The 24,743-nt window shown below is 39.0% G+C and overlaps 2 protein-coding genes across 4 annotated transcripts; one reads left to right on the top strand and one right to left on the bottom strand.

The window, feature by feature from the left end:
- The first annotated feature begins 513 nt into the window (after positions 1-513).
- On the top strand, positions 514-15,972 carry LOC125226351 (transmembrane protein 87A). 3 transcript variants are annotated; one of them, XM_048130322.1, is made up of 12 exons: positions 514-754; positions 1,084-1,144; positions 1,706-1,797; positions 2,652-2,825; positions 3,300-3,449; positions 4,412-4,587; positions 9,318-9,425; positions 10,256-10,352; positions 10,936-11,057; positions 14,724-14,844; positions 15,257-15,407; positions 15,717-15,972. In XM_048130322.1, the coding sequence occupies exons 1-12, from the start codon at positions 662-664 to the stop codon at positions 15,932-15,934; spliced, it is 1,563 nt and encodes a 520-aa protein (XP_047986279.1). In that variant the 5' UTR covers positions 514-661; the 3' UTR covers positions 15,935-15,972. The 3 variants fall into 3 exon arrangements, with proteins under 3 accessions (XP_047986279.1, XP_047986272.1, XP_047986285.1); XM_048130315.1 differs by lacking the exon at positions 4,412-4,587 and adding an exon at positions 4,191-4,366; XM_048130328.1 differs by lacking the exons at positions 514-754; positions 1,084-1,144; positions 4,412-4,587 and adding exons at positions 1,302-1,353; positions 4,191-4,366.
- A 1,148-nt stretch (positions 15,973-17,120) lies between these two features.
- LOC125225851 (engulfment and cell motility protein 1) lies at positions 17,121-19,757 on the bottom strand. The gene has a single exon (XM_048129726.1). The coding sequence runs from the start codon at positions 19,625-19,627 to the stop codon at positions 17,414-17,416; it is 2,214 nt and encodes a 737-aa protein (XP_047985683.1). The 5' UTR covers positions 19,628-19,757; the 3' UTR covers positions 17,121-17,413.
- Between the last annotated feature and the right edge of the window lie 4,986 nt (positions 19,758-24,743).

Here is a 24,743-nt window from a genome sequence, read left to right as displayed (position 1 = left end):
CATTTTAAAAATTTCTTAAGTGATGAAACCTTCACCTAATTATTTTTAAGTGTTCTTTTGGTCGCTCTAGTTACCAGCTGTCATCTTTATTTTACTTGATAATAGGTCAATTAAAAAATTTATAGCTGGCTGAATCATGGATCGTCGATGATTCCACCAACGTCAAAGTTTAGAGAGGCATACGTTTTATAAAGACCATTGGCTGGTAAGCCATACATCTTTCAATTTGCCCCCTTTTTTAGTGCCAAGATTTTGCGGGTTTTATGTTAAAACTAAAGGTCTTTCGAAGCTTATCATTTTCTACTATAAAAGAGCAATTCTAATCACATGGCAACATTTCTGAAAGTAGAATATTTTTTCGTGTCAACAGACTATCGTTCCACATCGAGAACTTGTTGATCACACTGATCACAAAGGCTTCTACGAACGTGACGCGAGCCAAATTGTCAATTTGACCGTGTAGTGTGAACGCGCCTTAAAATAATATTTTTGTTGTCTATTGTTTAGGTGCAGATATAATTGTCAAATGCGGCTGCGGCGTAAGGAGTTAAGGAAAGGCTGAATTTTGCGATTAAAAGAAAAGAAAATGTGGTTTAGAGGCGGTCGGGAGAGAGTAAAATAAATTACAGTTCCTTTTCCTTAAATTTAAGTTTTATTTATAATGTTACGGCTACTCTGTGTATTTTTATTAGCGACCGTCAAAGTTTCACATTGCTTTTCCGATGTTGGGAAATGGGATTTGCCGTTGAGTGGGGTAAGTACTGGTTAATTAATTGTATTTGTGCTATTAAAGGATGAATTGCATTCCCATGGTAATGGAGCAGCGAATACGAAAGTTCTTAATCATCGATTTTTGGGCGTATAACATATACAATTTGTGTCGTGTTTCAAGTGTCTACCTGACTCATATCATAACTCAATACATAAACGCTTTATCTTACTCTATCGGATATGAATATGAGTTTTTAGCTCAATACTAATATTAGTTCATTTTAATGACTTACTGCTGCATGTAATCATGTTATCCAAACATAAATTTTGTTAGTTTTGTTTTGACTACATGAGCCTTGATATCTGTTTCAGGAACTATGCCAGTTTACGCTGGCTAAATCATTATTTAAAGAATCCAGAGTCATAGTAACAAGTAAGTCACAATCTTATTATGTGCTGTTATTGTTATGCACTCTAATTTACATTCTATATCATGTACATTGTGTTTGGTAAATTTTAGGTAAGTTATTTCTGTTGATAGTGATTTCAACAATAGCAGTTTGTCACATCAGAATCAGATTAACCTATTAAATAAAAATTTATAAATGAAAGTATGGAGTAACAACTGGTTGCCCGCCAAAAGTAAGCAGTCATGTCATGTGCAATTTTATTCAACTCAACAGTAATTTCTACAACAAACAAAAATAATAATTTGTACAGATGTAGTGCAAAAAGATATGGTTTCGTATTGTTACGGAAACATACAAATATGTCATGCTATTTCAGTTAGTCTCAGTACAAGATGTACTGACATTGACTGAAATAGCATTACAAATACGAACATTTCTGGAAAAATACGAAGGAAACTCTTTTCACACTACATCTGTAACTAATTCATTGTCTTTATTACAAGTTCACTTGTGTTATTTTGCTTGGAAATCATAATATAAACGAAACTACATTATGTTACATCAGTTTTTTTTTTGCTTTTCAGTTGCCTGTGACAATGTGGACTCTAACCTGACTGTGTCATACCGTTGGGAGCAAAGCTCATGTTCTCCTGACTACTTCCATTATTTTGAAAAGGTATAAACACTCTTTAAAAATTTAATAGAAACAGGTTTCTTGAAGCGATCTTGGCATTATTAGGACAATAAGTATTAGAGTATAGTCAATTGTTGTCACATCCCTAGGGCTCAATTTGCAAGTAGTCTGACCCTTTTTAACTTTTAGATTAGATAGGTTTGGCTTTAAAAACATCACCAACATCATTGGCTCTCAACACTAAGGCCTGATTTAGACGGAGTGCGAACTCGCATGCAATTTTAGTTACATTGCCAGCTCTTGAGGTTACATACAATTTTGCACAGCCATCAAATACTGCAATGTAATAAAACTCGTATGCAGGTTTTCGTACCGTCTAAATGGGCCCTAATACAGGCAAGTTCAACAATAGGAACTATTGTACTCTTCAGCTAGATCATGATCTAAGACATGCCTCTTTACTTACTTGTAGATACTTGGAAAACTACTTGGGTATTTTTAAAAAAAAAATTTTATATTTTTAAATTAAAGGAAAAATGGAAAAATTCACACCTCCGGTAGGACTCGAACCTGCGACCTTAAGCCTTAGGGTGGCGTTATAGGCCACCCTAAGGTGGTTGAGAATTGATGGAAGGCATGCATAAATTCGCACACATCCAGCAGGCCTCCGTGGCGCAGTTGGTAAGCGCGATGGCCCCGGCAAGGAAAAAGGTCGCAGGTTCGAGTCCTGCCGGAGGTGTGAATTTTTCCATTTTTCCTTTAATTTAAAAATAAAAAATTTAAAAAAAAAAATACCCATTTTTCCTTTAATTTAAAAATATGTAATATCGCTCGCAGACGTTTCTGCATGATAAAAAACAGATTTTACATTTTTTTAACAATATTATGTATTTCAGCGTATTGTAGTATGCACAAAGCCCCCCAGCGATGTGGGCAACAGAACAATGCTTCCCCATGCCAATGGCGAGCGCAGGATCGCATGCCCAAGCAAGCACACCATACCCATTCCAGATGACGGCGCTATTGCCAAAGCTGATGGCAAGAAAGAGGCTGGGATCACTGCACAATCTGTGAGTACACCTATATTGATTCAGCTACATTGGTTAAGAATGTTATTTTCAAATTTATTTTCTTTTACTTTAGAACTGTGTCATTGCATTAGTTATCAGAATAACATCTTTATTGTTAGTGGCAAATGGGTTACATTACATTGTCATTAATTAGTATTTACTATTGTAACAATTATCCATGGTCTCACCGCGACTACCTTTACAGGTGATCAAACAATTCTTATATAGATCTTGTCTTTAAAAGGAGTTAATTTATAATAGTCATATATAGGCTTATAAAACTAAGTTAAGATGTTAAAGCAAAGTTTTAACTTGAACCTAATTAGAAACGCCAATAAGGACATTATTAACAACAAATGATTATTAACATTTTTATCCTTATGCCACTGGTGTCCTTGTGCTTGTTGTTACAAAATGAAATAATGTGTTTGTATTTATTTCATGCATTTTTCATGCTACAAATCTTTTTTGCAGAAATTTCCCCCACTTATCACCGTGGATAAGGAGGGTATCTACATTTTAAGCATGGCAGTGCTAAGTACGACTAAGTTTAATGGCACAGTGCATATAGAGATGGTGTCCGGCAGCAGTTACCTATCTGCTGCCATCTACCCCTTATTACCGGTAAGTAGTACCACAAACATATAAACTAACCATAGAGGAATAAGTAAGGGAAGAATTGTAACTCCATACATCAGTAAATGCGGGTTATTTGTATAGGCATAGTTGGTGACATCTAGCGACAATCACGCGTCAATTATCAGTACCACTACTCGATACTACGTGGCAGCAGTGTGCCGGCGGCCAAAAATTTAATGTTAGAACAGTTTACAATTTATATTACAAGCAGAAGAAATTGAAAATAGAATACTGATTAATACTACTAATAGTAGCTAAAAATAGGTGAGCATTAGACTCTTCGTTCGTCGCGACATCTATTGACAAGTAGCAGTACTGATAATTTACGCTAGTTGACGCGTGATTGACGCCTAATTGTCACTAGATGTCACTTAACTATGCCTATACAAATAACCCGCATTTACTGCCTTTTATGCCTCTATGAAACTAACTAAAGTGTAGAAAGTCATGATCCTTGTTATCTTCCTAGAAGCTATCGTACTTCAAAACAGATAGTCTTGGCATTCTTTCTTCAAGATTGTGTTTCTTGGCTAATAGATTCCCGCTCGTATTGCAGCATCTCTCGGTATAGAGCTGTTGCAGATAGTTGTCTTCCCCAAATTTTAAGTAAAAAATTGTCTTTGTAAGTAAAAAAGTGTCTGTGTAAACCTCAAAAAGTTCAAGACCACCTCGCTCGTGATTTACTCCTCAAGAACTAGAAGCATTAACAGTCTATGATATTATCAGTTCTTCGGCGTGATGTGCGCCGTGTACACGGTGCTGTGCGCGGGCTGGCTCACGGTGTGCGCGCTGCAGTGGCGCGACCTGCTACGCATCCAGTACTGGATCGGTGGCGTGGCGCTGCTCGGCATGGTGGAGAGCGCTACTTACTACGCTGTATACTCCTCCATCGACCGCACCGGGTGAGTACATAATACCCGACCTACAACAGTCTATGATATCGTCAGTTGTTCGGCGTGATGGGCGCCGTGTACACGGTGCTGTGCGCGGGCTGGCTCACGGTGTGCGCGCTGCAGTGGCGCGACCTGCTGCGCATCCAGTACTGGATCGGCGGCGTGGCGCTGCTCGGCATGGTGGAGAGCGCTACTTACTACGCTGTATACTCCTCCATCGACCGCACCGGGTGAGTACATAATACCCGACCTACAACAGTCTATGATATCGTCAGTTGTTTGGCGTGATGGGCGCCGTGTGCACGGTGCTGTGCGCGGGCTGGCTCACGGTGTGCGCGCTTAAGTGGCGTGACCTGCTGCGCATCCAGTATTGGATCGGCGGCGTGGCGCTGCCCAGCATGGTGGAGAGCGCTACTTACTACGCTGTATACTCCTCCATCGACCGCACCGGGTGAGTTCCTGGGATCTCCAGCTTACAAATATCCAATCAAAGATGAAAACATTGTTAAACATTTTATTTTTGTGTAAGTGAAGTAAAATTTTTTAAGCGGCAATTACACTGCCTCGTTCACCTAATGCGGTCGCCGAATTTTTCTCATTGGGTAAACGACGCACTGTACCTATTTAGGCTACTTTCCTATACTTGAAATATTAAAAACCGCCTTCAAAAAAAGCGTGTTACAAAACACGGAGAAACTAAAAAGCCAAAAATAATAAACCTTTGAATTCAGATTTCTTATCGGATTGCAATAATCTAAACATCCAAATTATAAACAAATCAATTATTTTTGTAGTCGGCACCAGACCTGTTCGTCGCCTTGCTATTTCCTGTTTGCCCCACCCAACCATACGCAGGCTGGCCCCGACTCCAAAAATAATTGATTTGTTTATAATTTGGATGTTTAGATTATTGCAATCCGATAAGAAATCTGAATTCGAAGGTTTATTATTTTTGGCTTTTTAGTTTCTCCGTGTTTTGTAACACGCTTTTTTTGAAGGCGGTTTTATTTTTTGTTAAAAAGTTAATTTATTTGTTGATTTTTAGTGGTTCCTAGTGATATTATATGTATCAGTCCGAATATATGTACAGTAGTGAAAGAATTATCCTTTAACTCCTAACCGTTGAGGAGTTGACCTTCCATCATCAGCTCAGCCACATAAAATTATTACCATCAGGCGTAAATACTGGTGTACCTTTGAAAAATACACTAAGAACATTACATGTGCCTATAACATTTGAAGAGTTCCCTCGATTTCTCCAAAATCCCATCATCAGACCCCGACTTGGTGCCAATGGGACCATCTCGGGGTTACACCCGTTCGATCAAAAAAAAATTTTGAAAATCGGTCCACGATCCTCGGAGATATCGAGTAACATACATACAAAAAAAACAAAAACATTCAGTCGAATTGAGAACCTCCTCCTTTTTTGAAGTCGGTTAAAAATGTTTTATGCAGTGCACGAAATAAAGCACCACATAATTAGAAGAAAAAAAAATATGGACAGTGGTTTAAACATAATTTCTAAAGTCAAAGAGAAAGGTATAAAGTAAATGAATTGACCGTGATTTCACTCCTCAGTATTTCATAGTAATTCCCAGCGATTGTTAATATACCCAGATGTCTAAAGAGCTCTCAAAAATGACCCCACGAATATTGTGCCACGGTGGGCGGGGCCTCAAAATTGTGCCACGGAGCTTGTCAGTGCGCTAATGGCGGCCAGTCGGAACAGTCGTAGTATGGCATATTTAGAATATATGTTTACAAAAAGAATATCGCGTACTGTTTTGTAATATCATGTGCTAGTCGTTCCAACAAATACGGAGAAAAATATGGGATTAAGGCTGCTTTCAAAAAAAACGTCAAAAGAATGTAAAATTGATAGTTTTAGTCGGTGAAATACTACACTTTCCGTTATCCAATAGATTTATTTAATTCAAGTTCCAGTTAGAGCATCTTATTATCTTGATTTTTATAAGACTGGATTATTGAAAACTAACTCATTAAATTAATTATGAATTTTTCTCTAATGCACGTTTAGAAAAACGCACGTATAGAGCTGAATCAGTCGATCTTATTTGTAAAATTTGTACAATTTTGAATATTAAAACGAGTAAAATTATAATTCGTATATCCTGTACCACAATCATTTCAGACTAGATTTTTATTTTAAGTTTTTGAAAAAGAGTAAACTAGCCTAAGGCGAATTAAATTTTTTTCAGAAATTACCTAAAATTAAGTGACAATTTCTTTGAAAATCTACATCATATCGAAGTAAGTTTTGTACTAAATTAATCTGCAACGTTTACTTAAATTGCTGTTATGCCTTAGTGATTATAAATTGCTATTATTGATTTTTGCCAATTTTTTGAAAACGAGCCTTCACCGGTACAATTATTTCCACTTTTGGACATTTTCTCATATTTTGTTAGACCAAGTAGAAAAAGTCCTATAATGTGATATATATTTATAAACTACTCGCAAAGCCCTTTAATTTGATACCACACACGGTATGATCGAGCGCTCGGTTGCGATTTCACTATTTTTAACACGAAAGCCCTCTTAAGTTTCATGTGTAATTTGGCGAGGATCATAATTATTTCGATTTATTTTGTACGAGCTACTTTTGTATGGGGATGATGTTATGCAATATTTTTAATAGCCATTGATATTTAAAAACTTTCATTTTTGTATAATTTTATTCGAAGCGTTTCTCCCCGGCACTGTTTTTAACCCCCGACGCAAAAACGACGGGGTGTTATAAGTTTGATGTGTCTGTCTGTCTGTCTGTTTGTCTGTGTGTGTGTGTCTGTCTGTGGCACCGTAGCTCCCGAACGGGTGAACCGATTTCGATTTAGTTTTTTTTGTTTGAAAGCTGAGTTAGTCTGGAGTGTTCTTAGCCATGTTTCATGAAAATCGGTCCACTATGTCGCGGTCGGGGGTTTTTTCAAAATTTTAATTTTGTGGTTAGGTTATACTACTTAAATGCCTACACTATGCCGGTAGATATACTAAATTCTCATTCCTATGCCACTGGCATAAGTCAATTTTTTATTCCTATGCCAGCGGTATAGGGATATGAAGTTTTTAAATACATCTGCCAAGCAAGTGTGGTCGCGCGATACCGTGCCGTCCCTATCGCACTATTAGTAAGTGCGATAGGAACGGCCTGATGTTTTATTATTTATCGCGCGATCATGTTTGCCTGCCTGCTGTGCGGCTGACATAGGCCAGTAAACTTGTTTAAACACACGATACGTGTCAGTGGCATAGGAGTTCGATTATTTTGATCACAGACATTGTGTCACCGGCATAGTGGTTTAAATGGCCAATCTGAACACATTCGTGGACACGTATGGTATAACATACGCGTAGTCATTTGTTTCCTTTGGGCTATGACAGATGAAGTCACTAAACGTCCCTAAACGTGTTAATTTAGAAGGTTGTAGAATAGAAATAGACGTGACCTGTGGTCCGGTGTCAGTACGGCGTATTATGATCTTGGAACCACTTTTCGGCTGGCATTTTGTTTGAAAGTAGTGTTCTATGTTATTATCTTTCGGTGGCGACATCTATAAATAATTACATATTTAAGAGCCGGTTTTTCAGTCGCCAGATAAATATATCTACCAGATAAAGTTATCACTATCCTTTTCATCACATGTATAAATGACAGTGACAGCTGACATCTGACAGATATTATTTATCTGGCGATTGAAAAACCAGCCCTGAAAAGGTAAAATTTATAAAATGAAAGCCTACGTTTAACACCTGTTAACAATAGATGGTGACTGACAACAACCTGAACGTGACTATACATTGATATACAGATATAAATTGAATTTATCTAGCCATAAAAATACTTATTATAGCGGAATACGTGTACGACATAATTATTATTTTCATATGTAGGTTGTTACTTCATAACAACAAATTAATTATGTAGTTATTTTTTAATATGCATAAAATTAAAATTATTTCTGCTTGGTTCTTTAATGTATGACATAAACCCATCCCTTTTCGTGTCAAATTTTAGTCAAATATGAACCGCGAATTCTTAGCTGCCAGTACGTACAGCAAGAAGGTTTTTAGCCGAATAAAATCGCTGATTGGTAGTTAGTGACATTATATGCATTTCAGCTACACTTATCTGTGTGCATTAGTATAAAAGAGATGACTATTGTTTTGTTTACCAGTTTTGATTACAGGGCCTGTAAACGTATTGTCTTGTGTAAATGTAGGCGTAATTGTGTATGTGTGCTAAACGGTGCCAAGAATTTGAACGGTAATGTTCTTAAAAGCGGCTTCCATGTTTATCTTACTTCGTTGGTAATTCCATATTAGCAAATCGTTTTGACAGTTCTTAAAAAGAAGCTGATTTGACTAGTAGGAAACTAGCCTATTACCGCTTTATTTTATTTATTTATTTATTATGCTCTAGATCACAAAGTAGAATCGGCTATTGCGAACCATATTGACATATCAATATAGTCCTAAATCTACCCCCAAACCCTCACTCTCACCCTCAATACCCAAGTATGACTTTCTTCAAGATGATAAGTAGTGTATACAAGTCTGATATAAATGCCCCATGTTATCCTGTACCTATGCATATAGCTATAATATTAACTATTATTACATACATACATACATACAATCACGCCTGTATCCCATGAACGGGTAGGCAGAGCACATGCAACTACTCAAGTTTCAGTGCCACTCTTGGAAAATAAGGGGTTGAAGGAAAACGAAACCGTGACATTGCAGTGACAGGTTGCCAGCCTCTCGCCTACGCCACAATTTAACCCAAATCCCACAGTCGCCTTCTACGACATCCACGGGAAGAAAGGGGGTGGTGAAATTCTTCACCCCCTTTCTTCCACACAGGCAAGCTATTATTGTAGATAAATTAGCAAATTGCCTATAACCCTAGATATACCTAATGGTTGTTTGTTTGCAGATACTTCAACGCGGAGGCGTACATGTTCGCGGAGTGGATGTCCGTGGCGAAGCGCGCGCTGGCCCGCATGCTCGTCATCATCGTGTCGCTCGGCTTCGGCATCGTCAAGTAAGTTCACTTGCCTTATCTTAAAAAAAAAAGTTTTTCGCCACATCAACTGGTAAATCTCTTTGCTATTCGAAAACAGATAGCAAAATTCCATTTTATCCACAAGATTGCAACTTTATGTCTTAAGCTGGCTGGTAGAATTTACCTATAAATGATGATTTTGAATCATAAATATTGAATAAATTGATGGATTTGATTTAGTTTGATATTTTATAGTCAACATTTTGTTCGTGTTGGCATGGTGAAAAATTTTGTGTTTCACTCGGTGTCAGTTTGTTTAACCTTGAAACCATCGCAACGCAATATTGGCATTTTCGCTTGCTCGGGTCTCAATATTGGTACGTGCGGTTAAACAACTTTGCGCCCTTATAAAACAAATAACTATTAGTGCATGTTTTTGAGGAACGGAATTGATGACACCGCAAAAAATTGGGTTAGGCTGTATATTTTTCCAAACTCTTCAAACGCTAATATTCAATAATTTGACATCAAGGGGAGGTCTTCTGATACCATGTTCGCGTAGCAGCATAGAATCTCTTCTGCCCTCACCAAGTTCACCAACCCTAAAACAAAAAGTACCTGCCACACAGCGAGGCTCTTCGCTACTCGCGAGGTAATGTCCTAGCGCGGCAAACGGGCTAATGTAGGCGACAGCACGTACGTTTTCCTCCGTCGAGTGGCTTTCCTGAGGCACGCCTACTTTTTGGACGGACGTTTCTCGCTCTGTGTGACCCCGCCTCAATACTACACCTAGTTTAAAGATCGTCGATCGGGATCGGTTAGCCAACATGACCTTCGATCAAGTAGTGTACTAGTGTGTACTATTGCAGGCCGAGGTTGGGGCCGGCGCTGCAGCGCGTGGTGGGCACCGGCGTGCTGTGGGGCGTGCTGGCCGCCATCGAGGCCTGGCTGAGGCTGCACCACAAGGTAATTACTTACTAGTATTTCATAGAGAAATAAACTTTTCCATACAAATCGTATGGGAAAAGTTTTCCTCGATTTGTAGATTAAAGCTGGCAATTTTTTTATGGTCCGATACAATATTTTAATCCATGTTGAATGGGACCGATTGGCCTCAAAAGAAAAAGTTTCTTAAAAAGTGCCTTATTTTCGCATCACGAAATTGTGTTTCTTCTAATCTGATGAGGAAAGGTATTCCAAGATCGTTTTTTTTTTCAACATTGAGCAGGGGATTTGGTAGCTGCCCTTACCTATGCTATTTATTAAATGCCACTAGTTTAGAAAAAAATATATTTGTCCTAGGCTCCTTCCATGGATCGTAATAAGAGATCGTCTTAATGTTAATTTAACTGAAGTTTACACAAGTGGTGTTTGCCTGTAATTAGTTGTGCAATAAGCTTAAAATACCTAATGAATGTATATCTAACATAACTGATACATTATCATTGTAATAGCTGTTGGCATACCTTAAAATAAATAAATAAATAAATAGGGATCCATGCTACTGACCAAACCTGGATCCATCTTTTTACAAGTTGTTTTTTTGCAGGCTGATGACTCGAATCGCGACCTGCTGCTGTCCGAGGCGCCCATGTCGCTCCTGGACAGCGCCATCTGTTGGTGGGTGTTCGTCTCGCTCGCACACACCATGCGCACGCTGCAACTGAGGAGGTCAGTACTATGTACATACTACTCGGTACTTTTAGGTATTCAAAAGAACGTTAACAAATAATTTGTAAATTTTCGGGTAATTACAACATTTGTCGGTTTACAGATCAAATACGAAACCAAACGGATATACACCGAGCATAGATTTACATATAGATAACCTAGATTGAGTTGATTAGCCAAAAAGTATGTCCACATGAGAGGGTAAAATTGGGGCTGGTGTCCCTCTCACACTTATTGCCACTGTCAAAATCATTTGAATGATGTCATCACTGTCATAATTTGGAGATACCAGTCAATATTCAAAGTTACTACCAAATCTATTAATACCCAATTGAAGGTTTTTTTAAATTGCAAATCTTTGGTTTAATGGCTTCAGAAAAATGACTTACCAATTCGTTACAAGGAGTTAATTAATACCTTCGACTGGATATACCTAATACAAAAATAGTTTAACAAGTTTATAAAACTAGGTAGCATACAGGTAAAAATACCTGCTACTACTATAGTAATCTCTGTAATACTGGTCACACGTGCGAGAGGATCTGGACCGTTTTTGCTAGTCTGACACGGACGCCTTTCTGGCCCAGTGATAAGGTTAAATTTAGTATGACAAAAGAAGTGTGAACTCAATTCAATTATTTATTGATAAAACTATAATTTTACACGTCATAATATAGTATTTTATGCAACAGGCGTTTAAAGGAGGTCAAAAAAGACGAGTAGCGTGGGTAACAATTTGAGGCGAAGCCGAAAATTGTTATTAAGACGCCACGAGTATTTTTTGACTCAGTTAAACAACGTTGCATACAATACTTTTTCTATGACCATGCACTTACTTTTGAATAGTTTTCTAGAATAACTTTCGTGAAATTCGCACTGTTTCCTATAAGTATTTTGACTTGTCCTCTGCAATGTTCCTGCACTCACCCTGTTGCTCGCACTCCCCCGCGCCGCCGCCCGCCCCGGCCGGCGCCCCGCGGCCCGCTATATCCCTTAAAGGCTACTAACAATGCTGTAAGAGCTATATCGTATGCGTGGGTGCGCGGGGCGCCGGGCGGGGGCGGGCATCTTTTATGTAGGGTTTTAACGATTTATGCACGACACGGTAAATGACGAATAACCAACACGGGAGTAGAAAAAATACAATACAATAATTATTGGTACATGCGTTACAGTTCTTACACATTACTAATCTATTGTTAATCTGTGTGTCCACCAGTGTCATGCAAGGCTTGTCAGCCCCTATTAAAGGCTCAGTCCCTATTAAAGTCTATGACACCGAGCGACTTATTTTTAACCTCCTTATTTGGTCGTGTAATGTTTTCATGTGCCCTTAGCTGGTTTAAGGATCCTGAGAGTAGATTTTGTTCACATTTATTTAAATGCCTGAAGATACACACATTTCGTTGCGGCATGTCTCTTTGTTATCTTTGAATGCGTCTGACGAAGTGAGATAGGGGTCGGAGTATAGAACTCAGGGGGGTTACCATGACGTACTAAAGACGTTCAGTTTAGGTTGAGAGAAAGGGACACAGCTATATGAAAATGAAAATGAAAATGAAATATTTATTTTTCAAGTAGGCATATTACAATGCGCATATGAACGTCAAATAAAGCTACGCCGGCTCTAACCCTACGCCTCAGCCTCGAGAAGATTTCAGTCCCCCCTCAGTTGGGAGGGGGGTATCCACTATGGGACCGGCAAGAAACTCGGCGGGCAACTTCTTTTCAAAACATTACATCTTATAATTAACATGCATTAAATAACAACATACAATTTAACATGCAAAAGTATTCATCAAAGAATATGAACAGCAGTTACATAGCTCCGTCCCTCTCCCTCAACCTAAACTGAACGGCTTTAGCACGTCATGGTAACCCCCCAGGGCATTCTGAGCCAGCGTCCACACTCATGAGACGCATGTCTTGCGGCGCGCAACGGACGTCTCCGCCACGCCGCCTGAATGTAATTCAAAAAACGTGGCGCGTGCCGCGCCGCCTGGGGGCGCGTCTTACGTCCTTCCTATACAAAATATACTGAGGAGACGTTTTTTGAATTACATTCAGGCGGCGTGGCGGAGACGTCCGTTGCGCGCCGCAAGACATGCGTCTTATGAGTGTAGATGGTCCCTAGCATATCGCATGAGAACTCAAGGCCGTCTGAAAGTAGGGGAGGGGTAAGCAGTTAAACAACTTTAATGCGGATGAAATGGCTACAAGATAAAATAACAATTAAAAGGCAAATAGACCAAAATTATGCGCTCGTTCTCTCGAGGCTTCTTTAAACATGTTAGAATATATTATTATTTTATTATGACAAAAATATACGTGTATATTGGTTTCTAAATGGTGCTAAAAACTACAATCGTGCTTTAGTAATTTTAAGTGAAAGAAATCTATACAAAATAGCAAGTCTCCTGTAATTCGGCATGGGGTTTTTTCTGTATGTAAGTTTATTTTCTTTACATTTAAGTAGTCCTCGTATCCTTAGCTTATGACAGCAGAGAGTATCTGAACAATGAAGTATTAGCGTCTATATTTAGTAGAGTGAATAAAGGGTTTTAGCGTAAAAAATCTGCGTATCCGATATTTCAGCTTGTTTCTACTGCCATATTTGACAGGCCACCAAATTGACAATTATCTCATGACCTCCACAAATCTAACAAGCAAGTAATCTATTCAAAAAGTGGTTAGTGGAAAATGCATGGGGTCCAATACATTCTACGACGTTTCTCTCCCCACAGATTCTTACAGTCAAGGTATGACATTATAGATGTGGACAATCAAAAATACGTATCCACGACCTTAACGTTTAGGCACTGGTCCCACCAAGAGCGAGTAAGCAAGAGAAGAGAGTCGCTCCCGTGTAAATAAAAGAGACGCGATGATAGCGCGGGCGAGTTATAGTACGTAGCCGAGCTATGAGCTACAAATCGCTCGCTCTCTCTTTTATTTAGGCACTGGTCCCACTCTAGTAAGCTATGTAAGGTCCGACCGAGATCTCGGTCTCGGCATTCTCGGCCGAAAATAGGGCCGAGAACTCTCTCGGTTTATTTCTCGGCCCCGGCCGAGACTAGGCAATGAGCGCACTTTAAATTTAGCGCGCACGGCCACCCGCTTCCCACCGCGAACAAGCGTTTTGATTGGTAGTTTTATCACATTTTAAGCCAATTGCATTTCAAATACTAGATGTAAGTGTTTGGATAGGCGCAAATGCCGCATTTATGATGACTTGTTTATTGACGTATCGGCTTATGAGAGAAAATTATGATATAAAAAAACGAACTGAAAAGATGGAAAGCACTACCCGTGCAAATCGGCACCACCAACGAAAAGAGACGGCGATATTGATAGCTCACCGCTGGGCGAGTATCTATAAACATCGCCGTGTCTCTTTTATTTACACCGGAGTCCATCGTCATCTTTTGTTCGTTTTTATAGCCGATAGCTCATAGTTTACTAGCTCGCGGTGGGACCAGTGCCAAAAGCAATGAAGTCATGTATACATATTTTTGTAAGTTTCTTCGCATTTATATTTATATACCTTGACTGTACAAGTGTACATCTATCCCTAGGTTCCGTGATACTTGACAGTCTAATATCAGGCGATAATTGTCAAAATGGTGAAACATCAAGGTCACAGTCTGTATATATGCTTGTTTTCAGGAACTCGATCAAGCTGTCCCTGTACCGGCACTTCACGAACACGCTGATCTTCGCCGTCATCTCCTCCGTGGTGTTCATGCTGTACTCCATTAAGGCCTTCCGCGTCCTCCCCTGCATCACTGTAAGTTTTGCTTTTTACCTAATGTATGATTATTAAGAGTAACATCTAGTGTAACGGGATGAGCATTCTAATATAGATATACTATACAGTGGTGTAGTATTACATTCAACATAGAAGTGGCATCAACTACTTGTGGGTACGCGGCCTGTACGTTCTTGCTACGTAAACGTACGCAAAGCTTGTACTATGGGTGCTAGGCAACGATATACTTACATATATAGATAAATACATATATATTATACACAGAAAATATCCATGACTCAGGAACAAATCTGTGCTCATCACATAATGCCCTTACCGGGATCGCACCCGGGACTGCGGCTTAGCAAGCAGGGTCACTACGCGCTAGGCCAGACTGGTCGTCATGTATTAATGTATGAATGTATTAATAAATTGAAGAGCTGTTCCCCAGGACTGGAAGGAGGTGTGGATGGACGAGGCGTACTGGCACATCCTGTTCGCCAGCGTGCTGACCGTGATCATGGTGCTGTGGCGGCCCACCAACAACAACCAGCGCTACGCGTTCACGCCGCTGCTCGACAACGCGGACGACGAGGATGACGGTAATTACGACCCGTTTTAAACATGATTGCTTTCTTGAGCGAGATCTTGATAATGTAGCAAGCTAAGATAATTTCAACTGAACATTCACGTTTGATGCGCTCTGGTGGAACGCTAAACGCTACAACGCGATCCGTTGATGAGTTCGCATCACGCCGAACGGTCGCATAGACTGCACGCTTGACGGCTTTACTGTACAGCGGTGTTACTGACACCGTTTTTGGCACCCGTATGCAACGTCCTTGCGAAGTAATATATGTCAATGGTTTTTCCGTTTTTCATTTCATACAATCTCCTTATTTGTTTTTCAGAAGAAGAAGAGCAGTTCGTAAACGACGCGTACGGCGTGAAGATGCGCAGCTCGAACTCCGGCACCGGCGAGGAGCGGGAGGCGCCCGAGCCGACCACCAACTCGCTGGACTCCGACCTGCGCTGGGTCGAGGAGAACATCCCCACCAGCACGCTGCCGCTGCTAGACTCCGACGAGGAAATCATCAACACAAAGTTCGAAGTGTCCAAGATGCAGTAAACAAAGTTACTTAAAATATACGTGTAAAGTATTTAAAATGAGATTTGTTTCATTTCCTAACGAAGCAGAAGATACAAGTGGCGGCACGTAACTGTTGTTGAGCGAAATGTGGAGGGGATAGCTGCGCATGGGGACGCATACCCTTCACCCCCTGTAATCCGCTAAGCCACCTGTTTTTGACTTCTGCGCAATAACGGTCAGCGCTAAACTTACGTACCTCTACTTGTACCATTCTACCGGTTGGCGATCAGCAGCTCACAATTAAAAACCGTTTTTATTGCCGTTGTGCGTGAAATGAACGGCGTTGAATGTCAAAATACACATATTCTAAAGGACGTGCTACTAGGACGCGTTACTACACCCCATTACCCTAATGCTAACGACTGGCACCAAAGTGTTTGCACGAGGTCGTAAAATAGACCTGTGCTCTATTCCGTGCCTTTGCTGGTATGCCGCAAAAAAGAGGCACCGAAAGTGTTTATACGATACTTGTTTCAGGGGGCATAATTTAGGCGCTTCAAAATAGGCTCGTAAAGCAAGTAGCGACTTATGCAAAACTTTCAAATGTAAATACTCTTTTCAAGCAGCTCGCGGTAAGTTTTTACTACTTTCCTAAATGGAAAAAATTTGGTTGTAAATGCGTTCTTATAACAGAGAAAAGGGCAGCACCATTCGAGTCGTGCACCTAACGAATAGGAAGATACTTATTGATACTATTGGTCCAACCTAATGAACCTAACTCTAAATTAATATTTTGTCTGACATGTTAATAAGCAATATTTTGATTTTGAATCATACTCTTATGGTTCCATACTTTTACCTAGTTGTTCATGAATGGGGTCTTATACCTGTACAATAAAGGTTACGAAATGTTAGAATGTTAAGTGGTTCATCGCATTGTACAGCATAGCTATGTAATGTAGAGTTTTTAGCTTATGAAGTCACAATAAACATCTTACCTAAATACAATGAAGGTTTCCTTTATGGTTACTCGGAACCCTCATTTTCTCTATCACTGTCTATAACCGGCGCCGGAAATATAACCTGTATGACAGCACCCCAATCCGGTTTTAGGCAAGTCTAATTAAAAAGAAAACTTATTGATAAAATAAGATTTTACAGTAGAGCTGTTATTTGATAATGGATTAGATATATATATTCTTCTAGACAAAATAAACGACAAAAATGTCTATGAAAACATTTATTTGTACACGCACATTTTAAAATATATTCTCTTGTTCTTTAGACATGATCTTTGGTATATAAAATATAATATGGAATATGGCCACTGTTATTATTATTAAGTGGAAGTGCTGATAAAATTCAGTCAGAATAAATGGAAACGATTACATTTTCTTAAAATAATTAAAATTAATAAATATTTCGCTTAAAACTTATTTAACTACTAATACTAGGAATTTTCGATACACATGGAAGTAATACAATCTGGAAATCATCTTATGAATAAAATGGAAATCGTTAATTATTATCATAGTAAAAGTCATAATCTTCAGGTTCATCCGGTATCTGTGGAGGGTCTTGTGGGATGTCAATGCCCTCTGCATCCAATAGACGCACCTTTATATCCATGGACAAGAGAGTTTCAAGATCATTTTCATATGATTTACTTGTCATTTTTTCCTTTAGTAGAGCATTAATACCATCTGTCCAATAGTCAAATATCTGCTCATCTGGAGCCAAAAAGTCTAGAGAAGTAACTTCAGCCGACTTGAGAATCAAGGAGAAAGCTAAACTAGCATTTATCTTCCGTCCTCGCAAGTCTTTCATGTGTGGGCAATCTTTCCCTGTTACAACACTCTTTATGTCGGCTACTGACAGTTTGTTGCCAAGTTCTTCTAAACTTGGTGTGCTTTTTTCATCACAATCTCCATGATGGAGTACTTTGTGGTTAGGGGAGAGTCTAACATACCAAAACTTATCTTTACCCCTCTGAGCTCTTGATGAATACTTTTTGAATCTAGTCCCACCTACTAATACCCCTAATCTTTGCTGTTGGATAAGATCAATAATTTCTGGGGTTATTTTTTCTTTCAGCTCAACAATGGGTCTAGCGTGTGACTCCCAAACTTCTCTGTTTGTTCTCTCAGTTTGCCAAATCTGTGTAATCTCTGCATAAGTCAGTTGGTTAACTTTCTGACGAAACTTGTCAAAACCTTTAGGTGAAATGGCCAAAGCCCTGCTGATCTGTTCTCTTACAACACTGGACACTTTTACAAAGTCCTCTGAGGTCGCTCTCATCTCCTTCCAAGTTTTATTAAGAAGGACTATGCAAATACAGAATAGTTCCTCAAAAGGATGATCATGGGTGAAAAACATTGGGTGGTAAGTTTGGCCCTGCTCACTTGGTGGCTCTCCAATGTGCAATATGTCACACAGCTGCTTCACAAGCTCTACACTGGTTTTACCAAATGGGCACTCATGTTCATCAGCTCTGCAGCTGTTTTCTAAAACAATCTTTGTGTAGTCTTCGGGATAGTTTCTTGCAAAGTAGAGCATACAGTCCAGGGCCAACATACCAGGAGGTGTTTCATTAAAATCTTTTATTGGATCAATCTCACATTTAAAACCAAGTTTCTTGAAGTCTTTTGAAAAGCTACCTAGCTGACGCCTTGTTGTAACTTCTATGTTGAAATTGTTATCATTTTCAAATGCAATTTTCCTTAGCTCTTTTATTTTATCCTGTGATTCTTGTTCTTGTGAATCAGCTCTTTGTCTCATTTTGGGCTCTAGCAGTCCGAGTAGGAGGGTCTGTAACACATACAGCTGATGTGCCAGCTCTGTATCTTGTGCTTGAACAGCTAATACACCAACCAAATTGTCATAAATTACATTACGGACCTGTTTGGATGACAATGTTGCAGCAATCGTTTTTCTCTTAGTTAAATCAGCTTTAGCCAATATAGCATTGATGAGAGCAATAGTATTTTGTTGAATTACTTTAACCTCATCTTGATTAGGATTTTGCAATTGGGAGATCAAACTTGGAATGGTTATTTCTTTTTCAACTTGGGAATTCTTCCCTGAACTGTTAAGAACAATATTCTCGAGTATAGACAAGCAAGACTGAATGACTTTAGGGTCCTGAGCTGTACTTTGGTTACTAACAAAACTTGCCACTTTATTAATGAACTGATTCTCCAGAATATCCCATGAAATAATACCATGGTCCATAAGCTCAACAAAAGTAACTAGAGCATGCTTGAGACAAGTACCTTTAAATTTTCCAGATTCAATATTACAAATAATTAAGGTCAAACCCTTTTTGTTAATGAATTCGAGTGCAAATGTCAGGTCACTGCTTAGACTGGAGAGTTTAGTCAGAGCATTACCTTGCTCAACTTCATTCCCATTGTTAATTTTATACAGTATCTCCTGCACAGTTTTCGCTGGGGACTGCTCCAAACGTAAAACGGACCCATTCTTTATCTCATTACGATTCTTTTCGGTGATGTAGTTCTGGTTGTTGCTCTCCGAGAATTGTAACGCATAGTTATCGGGATCTGGGAGACCCCACGGCTTGCAGAGAAGCTGAATAATACTTGACAAAGGTTGGCTTTGGTCGAATTCTATCAACTGAGGAACCTTATCGGGAGCATTTAGCATTTCCACTGCAATCTTAAGTATAGTCGAATCCCTCGTCGCTGAAGGCATCTTCAATGGCTTAGTAGACATTTATTTATCATTTGTTACGTACACAATACACAAAAAGAGTGTTTGAAATGCTCAAATTCTCACACCCCGTTGTCCCTCCCATTAATCTGTGCATAGGGCAAGGCAACACGAAATATAAAAGCAAGCAGGAAATGACAGGACACCGAATGACATTTTATGACAAGTTTTTTAATAGGTCTCTACACACCTCACGATAATCGCATACGTTTTGCATTAAGGCCATAACACATGCCACGCATGCAGAAGTCGTCGAAGTCTACGCAATTTTCATCGTGTATAATAACCTAATAGCCTTATCACATTAGAGGAGGTAAATCCCAGCGATTGTTAATATACCTACACATATGGCCAACGGTTCCACCAACCCTTTGTGAAACCCCTTGGCCAAGATAAGAGCCGCTGTGTACCCATTGGCGAACCAATCACTTGGCATTGGCTCTTCATGAAAGATGGACGTGGAATGGAAAAGTCTAGGAAATTCTAGGTCATAGACGTTGTCAGAAAAATTTGATTAAAAAATAATAACCCCGTAGTAAAATTAAATTATCTGAAATATTAACAATTTTTAGAATATTCTGATAAGAACATTTACCTTTTTTTTAGGAAATACATTAAACATTTGCAAGGTTATTTTATTTCCTAAAATCTACACTATTATTGGCATAGATAAACTTATTATTTTCTTAAATATTTCACTACTGTCCTCTCTGACGGCTGACGACCAACTGAATGAAGCGCCAACGTGTAAGTAAATTGGCCATTGGCGCCAAGATCCTTTTGGCCGCTGTACACATATGGCCAACGGTTCCACCAACCCTTTGTGAAACCCCTTGGCCAAGATAAGAGCCGCTGTTTACACATTGGCGAAGCAATCACTTGGCATTGGCTCTTCATGAAAGATGGACGTGGAATGGAAAAGTCTAGGAAATTCTAGGTCATAGACGTTGACAGAAAAATTTGATTAAAAAATAACAACCCCGTAGTAAAATTAAATTATTTGAAATATTAACAATTTTTTGAATATTATGATAAGAACATTTATCTTTTTTAGGAAATACATTAAACATTTGCAAGGTTATTTTATTTCCTAAAATCTACACTATTATTGACATAGATAAACTTATTATTTTCGTAAATATTTCACTACTGTCCTCTCTGACGGCTGACGATCAACTGAATGAAGCGCCAACGTGTAAACGCAGTTGGCCATTGGCGCCAAGATCCTTTGATGTGTGGACAAAAAACCGACACCAATCGGTTGGCTGTCAAGCGCAAGCGCCAACTGCCAACTTACGGCCAAGTAGCCCTCTACACGCTTGGCCAAGGGGGTTGGTGGAACCGTTGGCCATATGTGTACAGCGGCCACCACGAATATTGTTCCATAGAATATTGTGCCACGGTAGGCGGGGCCTCAATATTGTGCCACGGAGCTTGTCAGTGCGCTAATGGCGGCCAGTCGGAACAGTTGTAGTACGGCATATTTAGAATATATGTTTACAAAAAGAATATGCCGTACTGTTTTGTAATATCATGTGCTAGTCGTTCCAACAAATACGGAGAAAAATATGGGATTAAGTTTCATGTGTAATTTGGCGAGGATCATAATTATTTCGATTTATTTTGTACGAGCTATTTTTGTATGGGGATGATGTTATGCAATATTTTTAATAGCCATTGATACTTAAGGTGGCTCGCTTAGGTTACCCGAAGCTCAGGCTGCGTTAGATGGCGTTAATCTTCAAATTACCAGTCTTATTTTTTTTGTGGAGTTGTACAGGCATTTATATACTTTCAATTATGCTTCGCGAACATTTAATATTAAAATTGACGTATTACAACAAACAGTCAACTTCTCATTGTAACATTAATCCCCTTAATGTAGATAAATTTACTATTTTACACTATTTCTAAGTACCACTCACACATACAAACAGTGTTATTGTATTCCTTCTAGTCGATAATTTCACGCGGCGACAGCTTGTTTAAATAGCCTTGCGGTAAATACGTGCCATCGCATGATTTGCATGGAAGTACTGGGTTCGAATCCAGGACTTTTTCTCTTTTTTTTTTTTATACTACGTCGGTGGCAAATAAGCATACGGTCCGCCTAATGGAAAGCGGTCACGGTAACCTATGGACGCCTGCAACTCAAAGAGTGTCGCATGCGCGTTGCCGCCCCATTAGAAACTTGTACACTCCCCTTTGCTGCGTGTGCACAGCAAAAAGGAGTGTACAAGTTCAAAGGAGGGTTTGGGTTGCCGACGACTCAAAGGACAATAGACGGAACAAATTAGTTCCGTAAGTCCTCCCGTCGTCAGCACCCCACACCCTCGTTGAGCTCTGGCAGCCTTACTCACCGGCAGGAACACAACACTATGAGACACTATTTTTTGTTTTATTATTATACATAAATGTATATGTACTCGTACAGTAGTTACTGAGCGTTAACCACAAAAAAAATCAAAAACCTTTCTCTTACATGGTAATAATTTTTGGGTTCGTCGAACTCAGAATTTCTAACATAATATCCTAATCTGATATTTTTAAATATTCCAAAAAAGTATAGATAAATTTTAGTTTCTAAACTACGATTCGAATGATTTTTTTTTCTAATTGTTTATTTTCGATGGAGCAAGGGTATTCAAATCGCTTTTGAAATCTTAAATTAGTAAATGAAAATGCAATAGTTAACTGAGTAACGTAATGCTTTAAAAACTCAAGTGGACTTTTTTTATCTATAAGGTCGAGTAATTTCGATAAAATATTATATTTAGCGAGGGTGTTAAAAGTTGTGTTTTATATCACAACTTAATAAATAGAAAATCAAAATGACAATAATAATATCAATAGGTTCTCTAAGATAAAATTGATACCTTCGGCTCTCCATTCTTGCTCGGTCAATAAAAAATACGAAATTTATATCCAAAAAAATACAAAAAGTTAATAGAATCCTGGGAATCGAACGCACCTTCACGGCGTGACAGACGACTGTACACCAACGACGCCATTACATAACACGCTGTTCCCGACGAAATTGGGCTATACATATATAATTAATTAAATATAAATAATAATGTCAAATCCATACTAATATTACAAATGGGAAATGGTGTGTGTCTGTTTGTTTGTCCGTCTTTCACGGCAAAACCGGAGCGACGAATTGACGTGATTATTTAAGGGGATTTAGTTGAAGGGATGGAGAGTGCCATAGGCTACTTTTTGTCTCTTTCTTACGTGAGCGAAGCCGCGGTCAAAAGCTAGTTTATCAAAAGCGGTATAAAGCTGTATAAAGCGGTATAAAGCTGGTTACTCTATAATCTGAAGTGGAAGAATTCGTTGTTTCACCAAAGATAATGTGTGTTTGTTTGTTTGTCCGTCTTTCACGGCCAAACGGAGCGACGGATTGACATGTTTTTTAAGTGGAGATAGTTGAAGGGATGGAGAGTGACATATGCTACTTTTGTCTCTTTCTAACGCAAGCGAAGCCGCGGGCAAAAGCTAGTACAGCACGGGTAGCATGGTCGCGCGATAGACGATAAAATATCAGGCCGTCCCTGTCGCACTATTAGTAAGTGCGATTATAGGGACGGCCAGATGTTTTATCATTTATCGCGCGACCATAATTGCCTGCCTGGACCAGATTATATTGATGATAATTATTATTTGTAACCATTTAGTTAATATTGTCTTCAGTTACCGCGATAGTTACTCATGAAATAAAAACTATGAAAACGGATTAAATCGCGTATAATGAGTTTAAAATTCATCCCAATGTTTCAAACACTTTACAGCGTTCGTGGTCAACGGGTGACTGAGGAAAAATTACAATGTGCAAAAGCTACCCATATTCTTGTATATAACCATTTAGTTGTTGAAGAAAAACATTCACACAACAATAACATAGGTCAACCAGCTCAGTAAATGCAATACTTTACTAATACTATGCCCACACTATGACCTATGTATAATGTATTATACCAGACGTGTAATATTTTATTTTATCAACAAAGGCATAATAAAGGATTGTATTGTATTTTTGTATGAAAATAAAAAATAGGAAAGCAATATAGTAATAGTCAAATATTCCATTAAAAAAATAAAAAATACTTAATAAATCCATAAAAGTTCAAATGATTAAAAAAAACTTCGGATTCGAACCCACGATCTTGTGCATCATAGTCAGTCGTTTGACCGAGACGCCATTTCGATTTACATTAGCAGTGTCGAAATACACGATATGTATCTTTGTTGACAAAATGCGTCATTATTTCTGAGTCTGCTTGAGTTAACTAAACCAATATCTTTAAATAATTACTTGTCAAGAGCCAAATGTCACTGATGACAATGTCAACTAAAAATGCGCGAAATATGACGGCTCTGTGTCTGTACACAAAATTTGGCACGCACATTTACGTAAAATTAATAAAAAATTCACAAGGATTTGTCCATGATTTCTGTATGAAACAATGTATTTCATTCACTACCGCGACGACGGATAATGTATAGTAGATGTATGCGCATATTTTTATTTAGTTGTAGTGTGCGGTGACTAAATAAATGGTAGATGTTTTTTGTATGGAAAGCGAGCCACCTTAAAAACTTTCATTTTTGTATAATTTTATTCGAAGCGTTTCTCCCCGGTACTGTTCTACTACTTAAATGCCTACACTATGCCGTATAGAATTTAGTAATATCTACATATTACTAAATTCTCATTCCTATGCCACTGGCATAAATCAATTTTTTATTCCTATGCCAGCGGTATAGGGATATGAAGTTTTTAGTTGAAGGTCGCGCTATAAATGATAAAACATCTGACCGTCCCCCCTAACGCCGTGTCTTGCGTGGGCGATGGTCGCGCGACCGTCGCCATCGCGTCTCATCCTTCCATATCGATAAGGTTTGATTTCGTATGCGTCGCATCGCCGTCGTGCGACCATCGCGCGACCGTCGCCCACGCAAGCCACGGCGTAAATATATAGTGCGATAGGGACGGCCAGATGTTTTATCATTTATCGCGCGACCATGCTTGCCTGCCTGCTGTGCGGCCGACATAGGCCAGTAAACTTGTTTAAACACACATACGTGTCAGTGGCATAGGAGTTCGATTATTTCG

Source organism: Leguminivora glycinivorella, chromosome 1 (genome assembly GCF_023078275.1).
Source record: "Leguminivora glycinivorella isolate SPB_JAAS2020 chromosome 1, LegGlyc_1.1, whole genome shotgun sequence".
Classification (NCBI taxonomy): domain Eukaryota; kingdom Metazoa; phylum Arthropoda; class Insecta; order Lepidoptera; family Tortricidae; genus Leguminivora; species Leguminivora glycinivorella.
Note: the sequence above shows the minus strand (reverse complement) of the source record. Positions and strands in the feature narration are given on the sequence as shown.

Bases quoted from the DNA above. Each gene is read 5' to 3' on its own strand.
- LOC125225851 (XM_048129726.1), bottom strand. From the start codon at position 19,627: ATGTCTACTAAGCCATTGAAGATGCCTTCAGCGACGAGGGATTCGACT.
- LOC125226351 (XM_048130322.1), top strand. From the start codon at position 662: ATGTTACGGCTACTCTGTGTATTTTTATTAGCGACCGTCAAAGTTTCA. The intron at 1,798-2,651 runs GTATAAACACTC...TATGTATTTCAG, and splicing joins ACTTCCATTATTTTGAAAAG to CGTATTGTAGTATGCACAAA. The intron at 4,588-9,317 runs GTGAGTACATAA...GTTTGTTTGCAG, and splicing joins TCCTCCATCGACCGCACCGG to ATACTTCAACGCGGAGGCGT.